The sequence below is a fragment of the Malaclemys terrapin genome, chromosome 13, assembly GCF_027887155.1.
Source record: "Malaclemys terrapin pileata isolate rMalTer1 chromosome 13, rMalTer1.hap1, whole genome shotgun sequence".
Classification (NCBI taxonomy): domain Eukaryota; kingdom Metazoa; phylum Chordata; order Testudines; family Emydidae; genus Malaclemys; species Malaclemys terrapin.
Window position 1 is genome coordinate 3,017,170 of NC_071517.1, and position 13,256 is coordinate 3,030,425.

Genomic DNA, 13,256 nt, shown 5'->3' on the forward strand with positions numbered 1-13,256 from the left:
CCCCTGCTCCCACGGCCCCCGTGCTGAGGTGACTGTCCCCCGGGGTACTAGCTGCCCTTAGCCAGGTGGAGTTCTATGTGGGGCTGATCCCCTGCGCTCACGGCCATGGGGCAGCGCTGGGATCCTTCCTGGGCGCCACCTGGGCCAGGGGAGGATTTGGAGCAGCAGGGGTTGCAGGACAGATGGAGGCCAGAGGCCCAAAGAGGGATAAACGGTTTAAACTAATCAAAAGGCCGGGCTAATTGTTAAGGAGCTTAACCAGCCAGCGTGCGGCTGGAGGTGACCTCCTGCCGAATCAGAGACGCCCGTAACCCTAGCCGGGTGCCCACGGGAAGGCAGCGCGGCCCCGGCAGGGGCGGATCGGGTTGCGGCCCAAGTTTTCCACCTGAGACTCGGTGGCACAGAGGAAGGTGGCAGGACCTGCCACCAGGGGAAGAGCCCGCCGGCCGCGGAGAGGGTCAGGGACACAGACACCAGCCACGGCCCCAACCCCAGGCTGGCCCAGCGGAGCCGAACACCGGAGCACTCCATCAAAGGCCCATTGTCTCCCGCATCAACCCCCTCGCTTGTGTCCGCGCAAGCCCCACCATTGGCTGCCGAGGGCTCGGAGCCCATTGAAATCCAGGCGAGCTCTGTAATCGTAGCTGGCCCTCACTAACCCCGGCTGCAGCGCCGAAGCCCGTGTGTTTCCTGGCCTGCACCCCCGGCCCGCCGGAGTGGGAGAGGTCAGCCGGAGCGGCCGCACAGCGGCCAGACGTCCAGACGAGGTTGGCATTCCAGGCTGCAGGTTCGATGAAGGCAAGCGAGGCTGCGCCCGGCGGAGAGGGACCAGGAACTGGGGCAGCGGCAAGTCAGGGCGGCTTGGCCTGAGGCACTTGGCTCTAATCCAGCTCTGCCTGGGGCCGGCTGCGCGTGGGAGCGAGTGTGCGAGCACGAACCCACCGGTGTCCTCAGCAGGGCTGGGAGAACCGCGACTTGCGCCCCACTCCCCGGGAACCAACAGAAGATGCCAACCAACGGGATCCACCAGGTCTTGAAGATCCAATTTGGCTTGATCAACTGCCAGAACCGCTACCTGACGGCTGAGAGCTTTGGCTACAAGGTCAACGCCTCGGCGCCCAGCCTGAAGAGGAAGCAGATCTGGACCCTGGAGCAGGATGAGGCCGACAGCTCCGTGGTCTTCCTGAGAAGCCACCTGGGCAGGTACCTGGCCGCTGACAAGGACGGGAAGGTGTCATGTGAAGCCGAGAAGCCAGGCAGAGACGGGCGCTTCACTATTGTCACCCAGTCAGATGGGCGCTGGGCACTGCAGTCTCAGCCCTACAAGCGCTTCTTTGGGGGCTCGGAAGACAGGCTGTCCTGCTTCGCCCAGGCCGTCACCGAGGCCGAGCTGTGGACCGTCCACCTGGCCATCCACCCGCAGGCCAACCTGCTGAGCATCAGCCGGAGGCGGTACGCACACCTGAGCGCCTTGGAGGACGAGATCTCCACCGACAGCAACATCCCCTGGGGTGTGGACGCGCTCATCACCCTCACCTTCCAGAACCAGCGGTACTGCCTGCGGGCCTGCGACAACCGCTACCTGCAGAACGACGGCGCCCTGGTGCCGGAGCCTGGCCCGCGCACCGGCTACACCCTGGAGTTCAAGGCAGGGAAGCTGGCTTTCAAGGACTGCAACGGGAAGTACCTGGCGCCCATGGGGCCCACGGGCACCCTGAAGGCCGGGAGGAGCTCCAAGCCGGGCAAGGACGAACTCTTTGATCTGGAGGAGAGCCACCCGCAAGTGGTTTTCCTGGCGTCCAATGGCAGATACGTCTCCATCCGGCAAGGTAAGTGCCCCCCCTTTGCCCCCTTCCCTCCCCATGGGCAGCTCCCCTCTCTGGGGGGGAGGGTGCCCTGCCCCCATACACCTGAGCACCTAGAAGCAGGAGATCCCGCTTCCTGGGTGCCACCCTGCCTGTTGCAAAGACTCTTCAGCCAAGCCGGCTTGGAGGGACCCGCCAGGGGCTCCGGGCCCTCTGGGCTCGTGCAGGTTCGGGGCTGCCTGGTCAAGGCTGTCCTGGCTCCTCCCCCTTTTCCCACCCCCCTCCCTTTTACGGTGGCATTTCAAGTGCACTCCCCACCCCTTCCCGAGCTCCCTCTCTGTCTGGGGTGGGGGCACGCCCCACTCACACTGGCAGCCCATGCTCGGGCCCAGCCCCTGGGGTCAGATTCCCAGTTAGCCCTGCTGTGGGCCTGGCTGGCGCGGGGCAGGGGCTGACACTCACCCTTTCTCCAGCTGCGCTCCTTAGTTGGGTTCTGCCCCATGGGGGCGGGTGCAAAGTGGCATTGGCTTTGCTAAGAGGGCGAGGGGCTCTCCTGCCGTCTCCCTGGTCATGAGCAGCCCCTCTGGCTGGCACCCACACCGCGGGGTGGGGTGGGGTGGGGGACGCCAGTCGGTTCTTCAATAAACCACATCCCTGGGCCACCAGGAAGTGACCAGCTCGCTCCCTGCTGCACCTGGAGACCATCAGCCCCGGGGAATGTGGTGTTCGCTCCTCCCACGCAGGAGCAGCCCAGGCGGGTCCTTTTGCCTGGTGTCCTGGTAGCTAATAACCCCTCCGTCCATGACACGGCCCCCAGAGGGCCCCCAGGAACAGTGACCCGTCTTACTCAGCATCCTGCCTGTCCCGGAGCCCACCTCAGCTCGTCTTTCTCCAGCCCTGTTTGCCACAGGCGCGAGAGCCAGGCCCAATGCACCTGGCCAGGTGCAGACTGTGGTTTCCAGGGGAACAGACGAGGGTTCTGCTGACAATCACTTTCCGGGCACCGCAGCCCCATGCCTGCAATCCTCCCTGTGCAGCTGCTGTTGTTACTCCCAGGGTCTGCCTGCCAGTGCCTGGGGCCAGCGACAGGCATTTCAGGGGCAGCGTCTTGAGCGAAGCGGGAGACTTTTCTCTCTGCAGAGCAGCTCCCTGCATGCTGAGTCCCCGCCGGGCCTTCCCAGAGCCCAGCCCTGGCAAGCCGAAAGGCTGTCAAAGGAGGCCCCCAAGCCCGTCCCTTCCCTTCCAGGAGCTGCCCTGGAGCTGGAGGAAGCCGTGCCCAGCCCTGGGTTGCCGGCTGCCCCGTGTGAACGTGGGTTACGCTCACCCAAGTTAGTGCCGGCTGGAGGCCACCGCAGGCCTTTCGCCTCTGTCCTGCCTGAACTCCTGCAGATGGGCACTTGGCCAAACCCAGCCTGGTCCCGCTGTTTAAGGGGGGTGGGGGGTCAGAGCAGGGGGGTCCGGGACATGGGCTGGCTCCCCTGTGGCAGTCACGGCTCAGGTCCATCCCTGGCAGATTTCAAGGGAGCTGGGGGGGGGGGGGGCAACATGGGGCAGGCCCCCTGGTCTCCTAGCCAAGGCCTGATCCCCCGACAGCCCCCACAGGGGCCACGCCCAATTGGGGGGCTGCCCCTCCTGCCCCATCCTCCCCACCAGCGAAGGAGACCCAGGGGGCGGGGCTGCCTTTGCACCGAGCCGCCTCCTCCCCCCACCCGGTGAGTCAGGCTGGGCCATATGGCCCGACGGGGAACAGGTGGCAGCAGGCGACGCTCTCTCCGCCGAGGGGCGTGTGCAGGCGGCGTTTTGCTCGCTGCTCCATCGCCATAGTAACCCGGCCCCCCAGCCCGGCCTGCGCACCGCGGGGGTGGGTGGGTGTGAGAACAGGAGTCTGGGTGTGTGTGCACAGGTGGTGTGGGTGTGTGTACACGTGAGTCTGAGTGTGTGTGAGAGAGAGCATGGATCTGGGGTGTGTGTGTCCGGGTCTAAGTGTGTGCGTGGGAGGGGTCTGTGTGCATGTGTACACATGGGATGTGTGTGTGTGTGTGCACACAGATGTGTGTGTGCATGGGGGGGGTCTGTGTACATGTGTATACATGGTGTGTGTGTGTGTATAGGGGGATCTGTGTGCATGTGTACACACGGTGTGTGTGTGTGCACATAGATGTGTGTGTGCATGGGGGGAGTCTGTGTGCATGTGTACACACAGTGTGTGTGTGTGTGTGTGTGTGCGCACATAGATGTGTGTGTGCATGGGGGGGTCTGTGTGCATGTGTATACATGGTGTGTGTGTGTGTATAGGGGGATCTGTGTGCATGTGTACACATGGGGGGGTGTCAGTGTGTGTGTGTGGGTCTGTGTGCATATGTACCCATGGGGTGTGTGTGTGAGAGAGCATGGGTCTCCCCGAGCCCCTCCAGCCAGCCGCACTGCACGGCCTGGCGGTAGTGTTGTGCATGGGACGAAAAGCTGGCGCTGGAGGGAGACCCACCAAATTCAGGACCCTGGTGAGGGGAGACCCAGCAATCTCCCGGGGTGCATTGCCTCGCCCTGGGCTGGCCTCTATAACCCAACCCTGTGCCCCCTACAAACTGCAAACACCTCCTGGGGGCAGGGCCCACAACCCCCGGGCTGCAGGCTGAGCGGTGGCTCTCTAGGGCACAGGCAGGGGGGCTGTAGGGCACCCCGTGGAGCGAGGGGCGGTGGGGCTGCCCCATGCAGCCAGCTAACAGCGCTGCTGCGCGCGGCCCAAGCGGCTTATGTGCGGGTGACGCTGAGGGCTGAGTTATAAATAGGGGGGTTGTGTTTCTGAATCGCTAAGCAGATGGAAACAACAGCAATCAGGTTAATGAGCCCAATTAGCGCCGATTGTTTGGGAGGATTTGTGGGGCGGGGGGCGCCTGCAGATCAGCTGCTCGCCCAGTGGAAAGGAGGGGTGAGCGGGGCGTGGCCGGGGCTGAGACACAGGGAATTAGGGCTCCGTGACCTGAGTGGTCAGCCATGGTCTGCTCGCCCGGGTGCACGCCCTGGCAGCAGGGGCTGGCGACGCTGGCTCCTGGTGGGTGCCTTGCAGGGATGCTGGGGGGCTCCCCAGTGCCCCTCCGGCCTGAGCAGCTACACAACGCCAGCGAGACCCGGGGGAGACGGGGCTGTGCGTCCATATGAGCAGGGGATGGGCCAAAAAGCCACATCCTTGTTCTCTATTAATCCTGACTGCAGCCCCTGCTAGCCCAACCCTGGGCTCTGCCTCCCCGCAGCTCTGCCCTGCCGGTGCCCCTCAGTCCTGACCCCCAGCCTTGCCCCATGCCCTGCGGCCTCCTCGTTCCCTGCAGGTGTCAACGTCTCGGCCAACCAGGACGAGGAGATGACCCACGAGACCTTCCAGATGCAAATTGACAGAGAGACCAAGAAGTGCGTCTTCCATTCCAACGCGGGCAGCTCCTGGACCCTGGTGTCGCACGGGGGCATCCAAGTCACTGCCACCAGCGTGTGAGTATGCGCGCCGTCCCACACGCTCCCCGGGCACACTCGGCCCGACTGCAGCGCTCAGCGCCACAGCCCCAGGGGACACCGGGACAAAGGGAGAATCAGGTCTGGGGCCAGCCCTAGGGCGCTGAGTGGCAGAGCACGCATCACGGGAGTTGTGATCAGGCTGTAAAACTCACCGGGGTCTCTGGCTGCTGGAGCACTGTGCTGGAGGCAGGTGCTGGCACCTCCTGGCGGGTACCTGCCTGGGCCAGTCTGCTGGGTCTGCCAGGCACTGAGCACCAAGGAGATTAGCCGCTGCAGGTGCACCCTGCCCTGCCCTGCCCAAGCTGCCGCTTCCAGAGCCCATCTCTGACTCGGGCTGTCTCGCTCGCTCCCCCCAGTGCCGCCAACAACATGTTCGACATCGAGTGGTGCGGCCGGCGAGTGGCCCTCAAGGCCAGCAACGGCAAGTACATCTGCGCCAAGAAGAACGGGCAGCTGGCCGCGGTTAGCGACTCCGTTGGTAAGTCCCGCCTCAGCCGGGGGGCGGGTGGTGGGGAGGCAGCAGGAGGCCCTGCCGCGTCCCCGGGGCCCGGGGCTCAGCACCTACCGGGCCAGGCCGAGGGCAGCGTTGCTGGGGGGCGCTGGGTGAGAGGGGTTTGCAGCTGCGACGCCTACCCTGTGCCAGCGAGCTCCAGATGCTCCCCAATGGAGGGTGACGTCCCCCTGGCTGTCAAGTGGCTAGGCTACTGGGGAGAGCAGGGGGTGCCTGGTGCCCAGGCCCTGGCAGAGGGGGTGGCCGTGGCCCCACTGGGCAGGGCTGCCTCGCGAGCTGCTGCCCACAGCCCTGCCGCGCTCCCCAGGGGAAGACGAGGAGTTCATCCTCAAGCTGATTAACCGGCCCATCCTGGTGCTGCGGGGCGACCACGGCTTCGTCTGCTGCCACCGCGGCTCCAACCTGCTGGATGCCAACCGGGCCACCTACGACGTCTTCCAGCTGCTCTTCAGCGACGGGGCCTACCACATCCGGGGTGAGTGCCGGGTTGGGCCGGGCGGGGGGGGCGGGCACGGCCTGGCAGGGCCCTGCCCTCACCCGCCCCCTCCGCTCTCTCCCCAGGCCTGGGCGGCAAGTTCTGGTACATCGCCAGCAGCGGTGCCATCTGCAGCGACGGGGAGATGTCCGAGGATTTCTTCTTTGAGTTCCGGGAGCGCGGGCGCGTGGCCATCCGGGGGAAGAACGGCAAATACCTGCGCGGGGACACAGCCGGCACCCTGCGCGCCGATGCCGACTCCCTGCCCCGTGCCACGCTCTGGGAGTACTGAGCCTGGCCCCCACCCCTAGCACATAGACCCCTAGGGCCCGCGCCCGCTAAGCCAGCTCGGCACGCGCCCAGCGACCCCTGCTAGGCTCTCACCTGCTGCGGGGCAGGGACGGGCACAAGGGGGCATGCTCCCCCCACCCCCCGCCGGGCAGCCGTGTTGGGGTGGGCTGGTGGGAGGGGCTTATGGGCTTGCAAGAGATTGACATGGTAGATGCCTGGTGTTAGTGCTGTCCTTAACCTCCCCCATGGTGACGGCCCCTCCCTCGTTCCCCCCCTCGCTGAGCTCATTAAAATCCGTTTGAGTTGCACCCTGGGGGGGGGTCGCTCGTCTTCCTTCACCAGCAGTGCCCCGCAGGGCCCCCGGCACCGGGCTGGCAGACACCGTCCTGGGACAAGGGGGCCCCGCCCGTGCCACCGAGCTGCCCCATGGCTAGTGCCATGAGCCATAGAACCACAGCTGGGCGGGCTGGCACCAGGCCCCCCAAGGCATCGCCCGGCCTGGGCTCTGGGGAGGGATGGAGCTGCCTGCCACTCGCTCAGCCCCTCGGCCGGGGGCTCCCTGCCAGGCCCCCCCTGCTCCCCCAGCCCTGAGCAGCAGATTCTGCTTCCCTAGAGCACATTTACCAGCCATGCCTGGAGCGTGGTGGGAGGGGGATCGGGGCTGCGGAGGAAGGAGACTATGGGGGAAAGGGATTGGAGTGGGTGGGGGAGGGGGAAGGAATGTGGGCTGTGGGGGGAAAGGGGTGGGGGGCCTGTGGGGTGGGACTGGAGCCCAGGGATGGAGCGGCCCCAGTCCCAGCCCCTTCCTGGGCATGTGGGCAGAGTTAACCCTGCCCGAGGAATCCCAGCTATGCAGCTGCTGGGAGCTGGCCATACCCAGCGCGTCCTGCCCGCCCCACCCGCTGCCAGGGCTGCCCGCGCTCTCGGCCCAGGGGCCAGCAACTGGCACGGTGGCTCCAGCCCAGAGGTGGCTGCACCCCGCTGGCTCAGCAGGCTCCGGCAGGGGGGCACTGGGAGGCCCGTGGCGGCGGGCGGCCCGGGCGCTGGGCTGTGGTGTCCCACGCGGTGCCGTGGCCACGCTGGGGAAGTCTACGGGCACCAGGCTTCCTTCAGGATCAGGCAGGAGAAATCCTGACCTGACTCCTCCCAGCCAGGGCGTCTCCTGCCCTGGGCCCCGCTCGGATCCGCGGCTGCTGCGAGCCAAAGCTGGTGCTGGCACTGGGGCGCTGGAAATGCAGGGGCCTCACTGCCCAGCCGTGGCCCCGGGTCCAGAGGACAGTGCGGGCTCCGGCAGGTGCCACCGGCACTGTTCCCCAGCCTGCCCCCTCGCTCGGCTGCCCCCCGGAATGGGCTCTTGGGGTCCCTGCGTGGGGCAAGCCCAGGTGCAGGGGGGGGTACTGCCCCTCCTGGCTATGGGCGGGGAACTCACCATTTCCTGCTAAGCAAAGAACAGAGGAGCAGCAACAGGGGACATGTCAACTGAAGCAGCTCCCCCAGCAGGCCGAGCCAGCGCCCCCTCCCCCGGGCTCTCCCCCCCCAGCTCCGCCAGCGCCCTCTCCTCCGGGCTCTCCCCCCCCAGCTCCGCCAGCGCCCCCTGCTAGCTCCCCCCCAGGCTCCCCCCCAGCTACACCAGTGCCCCCTGATAGCCCCCCGGGCTCCCCCCAGACACCCTGCACCCTTGGCTGCTCCCAACCTGCATCAGGGGCTGGGGGCCCTGAGCTGTCACCAGGGCAGAGGTTATGGGGGCAGCTGGGGAGCAGCAGGCCCAGTGCACCGGAGGCCCAGCTGGTGCCCCCCCCCCTTCCTGGCAGCTGGCTGGGATAAGGGACGTGTGGAAACAGCAGGCGGAAGTGTGGGTCAGAGGGAAATGGCAGGAAGAGCAGCTGGGGGGACGGGACCTTCCACAAACAAGTCCCCCCCCCTTCCCCGGGGGTGGCCAGAGACAGCTTCACACTCTGAGTCAGGATGGGGTGGGGGGAGGGAGGGGATGCATGGGGGGAACGCAGGATGGGGCGGGGGGAGGGAGGGGATATGTGGGGAGCGTGGGAGGGGGCGGGGGAGGGAGGGGATGCGTGGGGAGCTCAGGATGGGGTGGGGGGAGGGAGGGGATGCGTGGGGAGCTCAGGAGGGAGCGGGGGAGGGAGGGGATATGTGGGGAGCGCAGGAGGGGGGAATACAGGGCAGGGCCCATAGTGCCCCGGGGTTAGCGCGTTTGCCTACCCAGCCAAGTCCCAAAGCTCACAAGTGAAGTGAGTTGGGTGGGACTCGGAGAGCAGCCGCGGGCCAGGACCTGGCCAGGGCTGCGGGTCGGGATTGGGGGGCACTGGCGGAGCTGGGGGTGGGGAGCTGGGTCGGCTCAGAACAGAACGCAGGAGTCCTGACCCCCAGCCCCTCCAACCCCTAGCCCTTGTTTCCTGCCCCCAGCCTGCACCATCTCCCCCCCCCCGGCCTGTAGTGGGAGGGTCCCCGTATTGGACACCGCAGGGAGCAGGAGGAGCAAGGCTAGTCCCCAGCCCTGCCGTTATGCTACTTGGCTGCTGCTCCCACCCCACCCCAGAGGCGGTTGCATGGTGTGGACACCGAGGAAGGACAAGGCCGCCCGCAGCAGGCCCCCGGCGCTCTTCCTCCCTGGCCCTGCAGCAGCTGGGCCAAGCCTCATGTGGCTCCCTCCTGGGTGGAGCGAGGGGCCTTGGCCCTGGCAGGCCCATGTCCCCTGAAAGGCAGCCCAGGGGGGCAGGGCTCAGGCAGTCCGCAAAGGGCCGAGGGACACATCAGCAGCCCCTGGGCTGGGGGTTTGGGGCATCCCTGTTGGGTGGGGGGGGGGGGCGGACGGGAACTGCTCGGCTGTGTCATAGCCCCTGCACGGAAGCCAGCGGAGGGAGATTCTCCTGTAGCTCCCCGTGCCTGGGGAGAATCTGGGTCTGTCCCCGCCCTTGCCAAGATGCTCAGAGCAGCCCAGCTGGGTTTGCTGCGGCACGGCAGGGGTTAACGATCCAGCCGGGGCGGGGGCTGGGTGCCGGAGGGTGTAGCTCTGCCGCCCTCTAGTGGGGGTCCAGCGCATTGCAGCTGCTGGGCCCGCCCCATTAACCCCGCCGCGCCCGAGGCCAGCAGAGGGTCCATTGGGGGAGGAGCAGCTGGGCAGAGCCCCCCCACCTCCCAGGCTGCAGGAACTGATCCTGCCTCAGCCCAGCGCTGGGGCCCCCCCACCCCCAGGGATGCTGTTTGCTCAAGCGCCTCCTGGCTGGGGCCCATGGCAGCAGCATGGGCATCGGGGCACCCGGGCACCCCTCACCTCATTGCAGCGCCATTAGCAGCCCGGGCACGGATGCGCTGCCCGTCACAGCCCAAGGGTCTGGATAGAAAATCAACAGCTGCCCAGACAGGTGGGTACCCCTGGGGCTTCCCACCCTGCAGAGACACCACACTCCCGACCCGCAGCCCCCATCTCTCCCAGCCCCGGGCACCCCACACCCAGCTCTGCTGGTGCCCCTCAATCCCGACCCACAGCCCCCATCTCTCCCAGCCCCGGGCACCCCACACCCAGCTCTGCCGGTGCCCCTCACTCCCGACCCACAGCCCCCATCTCTCCCAGCCCCGGGCACCCCACACCCAGCTCTGCCTGTGCCCCTCAATCCCGACCCGCAGCCCCCATCTCTCCCAGCCCCGGGCACCCCACACCCAGCTCTGCCTGTGCCCCTCAATCCCGACCCGCAGCCCCCTGTGATCCCAGCCCCAGGCACCCCACACCCAGCTCTGCCTGTGCCCCTCACTCCTGACCCGCAGCCCCCTGTGATCCCAGCCCCGGGCACCCCACACCCAGCTCTGCTGGTGCCCCTCAATCCCGACCCGCAGCCCCTGTGATCCCAGCCCTGGGCACCCCACACCCAGCTCTGCCTGTGCCCCTCACTCCCGACCCGCAGCCCCCATCTCTCCCAGCCCCGGGCACCCCACACCCAGCTCTGCCTGTGCCCCTCACTCCCAACCAGCAGCCCCTGTGATCCCAGCCCCGGGCACCCCACACCCAGCTCTGCCTGTGCCCCTCAATCCCGACTCACAGCTCCCTGCTAGACCAGCCCCAGGCACCCCACACTGGGCTCTGGCAGTGCCCCTCACTCCCAACCAGCAGCCCCTGTGATCCCAGCCCCAGGCTCCCCCACCCAGCTCTGGTGGTGCCCCTCACTCCCGACCCGCAGCCCCCTGCTATCCCAGCCCTGGGAACATAGCGCTAATGGGTAAATTACGATGAACAGCTTTGAGCCACCAGTGCCGGAGCTCTTTAGGAGCGGCTGGTCTAGGAGCTGCTTCTCGGGGTACCTGATTAGGGGGGAGCAGGCTGGGCTGTCCCGTCTCCCAGCAGGAGCTCGATCTCCCCCGCCACGGAGCTGCGCTCCACCCCACACTGCTCAGGGCTGGGTTGGAAGCTGCTCTGGGGCCAGCCCCCGTCACACAGGGTGAGACCTCTCCTCCCTGCAGGCACCTGGGCTGGGCCCCCAGGCTGCCGGAGGCCAGGGGCCCTCGGCTGGGGGTCCTGCTCAGTTACTTTTCCCGTACCCTCTTCACTCCAAGCTGGGAACAGGAGTCCAGGCCCCCCTGGTCCGCTGGCTCCCTGCACGTCCACTGCTTAGACCTCTCCAGCCAGGCCTCAACCCAGCCCCAGTTCCCACCGCTGCCCCACTCCAGGAGCATGGCCCGAGGCGGGCCAGAGCACCCCCCCACCGCACTCCCTCCTGCTTTCCGGGCCAGCCTCTCTGCCCCCCAGCTAGGACACCTGCAGAGTGACTCAGCACCACCAGAGAATACAGCTCACCATGGGTGTGTCCCACCTGGGTGCGTGTCAGCTTCCTGCAGCCTGGGCCCCCCCCCCGTCTGTCTCACCCCCGCGGGGCGGCAGGCAGCCATAGCCAGGGCAGGATGGGATGAAGGGGGGCTGGGATTCAGGAGAAACTGGCCCACGCCTGCCCATGCTGTGCAGTCTCTCCTCCACCTGCCCCTCCCCAGGCTGCCCGCACCTACGGGGAGGGGTCTCCCAAAGGGCCTGGCTGCCCCCCGTGTCCCCTTGCCCAGCGAGCCAGGAGCAGCAGTGACAGCGAAAGGCCAGAACGTCAGGCCTGGGGCGGGGGGAGCACCAGGAGACCCAGGCTGAGCTGCCCCCCAGGACAGGTCACTGAGGGCTGGGGCAGGCCGGGCTGCTCGGAGGCCTGGCCAGCATAACCAGGGCTGGGGCCTAGCGCCAGGTGAGCCGGCAGCCCCCCAGGGACAGGGGGCACAAAGGACCTGCTCCCAGTGCAGCCGTGGTGGGGGTGCAGCGTGAGGACTAGTCATGCTGGGCCAGGCCTCACCTGGCATCTCCCAGCCCCGGGCAGAGCAGGGGGAAGCGCCCTTGAAACACAAGATCCCGCCGGGCAGGACCATGAGACCCCCAGGCGGTCCCCTGCCCTGGGCAGACCCTGCCCAGCACAACGCGAGGTCAGCGGGGGCTCTGGCTGCACCTGGCTGGATCCTCCCAGCTCCGCGGAGGGTGGGATCAGACAGCAGTGGGAAGGGGGACGCAGCTACATCCCTACCCCGTGCTGGGATGTGGCTCACAGCACCAGCGCGAAGGCTGCAGCGGGTCCGCCAGGCCGGCAACAAGGATCAGGCTGCAGAGGGCCAGCCCGTGGGGAGCGCAAGTGCAGGGGGCTCAAAGGCAGGCCAAGTCAGTGCCAGCTGCAGGGAAATCACTCTGGGGAGGAGCGGCCGAGTCACACAGTGCCAGAACTCCCCCTGCTGCCAACCCAGCCGCAGTGCAGCTGCCTAGCCCCCGGCTGGCATTGCTTGGAAGTGCTCACAACTCCATTGACCGGGGCTGCTAATTCCACCGCTGGCCAAACCATCCCATCAGCTGGCAAGCCAGGGGCCTGGCTTGTGACTCTGTGGGGCCCTGGCTGGCACATGTCAGGTACGGGGGCTCTCATGGTAGGGAGGAGACAGCAGGGGTTTGCACCTGGACAACATCTGTATGCAAATAAAATCCCCTGGCAGGGCAGAGCCCAGCCTGGTACGCTGGTGCCCAGGGCAGGTGGCCACGGCCATGGCCAAGGCTGCAGGAGAACAAGAATTAAGTTCTTCCTTTGGGGGTTGTAATTGAGCAGGTGGAGACAAGCGGTTAGTGCACAGGGCCAGGGGCGCGGACGCCTGGGTTCTAGTCCTAGCTCTGCTACTGGTGCGGATGCGTGAACAAGAACGAACCCAGATTGACTCTCAGCTCCCAGACTTGCGACCAGCCCATGATCGGCACTGTCAGGGAAACCCCCGCCGGAACCCGGGATTACCCGGCCGCTCAACCCTCCTGCTGCAGGGCAGCGGGGCTCAGAAACTGTGTGAGCAAGCAGCTGCTCCCTGGCAAGGGCCAGCGGGGCGGGCAGCATGTGCTCTGCCCCCTCGTGCCGCTGGCCCGGCCCATCTGTAAGCACGCCGTGCGCCCTGAATACAGCAGGCACCAGCAGCTCCACAGAACTCGTCTCGCTGGGCTCGCTCGTCTCTGCCTGGCAGCTGGCCGAGATCCAATTAGGTTAGCCCTGCAGGGACTGAAAAGACCCAGAGACCCAGATCTGTCAGCTCTGACTCCATACCACGCGCAGCGGAGAAGGGAGCGAAGGCAGCGGGGTGGATAATTACATCAGACAGA

At 66.9% G+C, this 13,256-nt stretch overlaps 1 protein-coding gene across 1 annotated transcript; it reads left to right on the forward strand.

The window, feature by feature from the left end:
* Positions 1 to 660: 660 nt before the first annotated feature.
* On the forward strand, positions 661 to 6,897 carry FSCN2 (fascin actin-bundling protein 2, retinal). The gene is made up of 5 exons (XM_054046699.1): positions 661 to 1,829; positions 5,132 to 5,288; positions 5,669 to 5,790; positions 6,131 to 6,298; positions 6,385 to 6,897. The coding sequence occupies exons 1-5, from the start codon at positions 1,007 to 1,009 to the stop codon at positions 6,588 to 6,590; spliced, it is 1,476 nt and encodes a 491-aa protein (XP_053902674.1). The 5' UTR covers positions 661 to 1,006; the 3' UTR covers positions 6,591 to 6,897.
* The last annotated feature ends 6,359 nt before the right edge of the window (positions 6,898 to 13,256 follow it).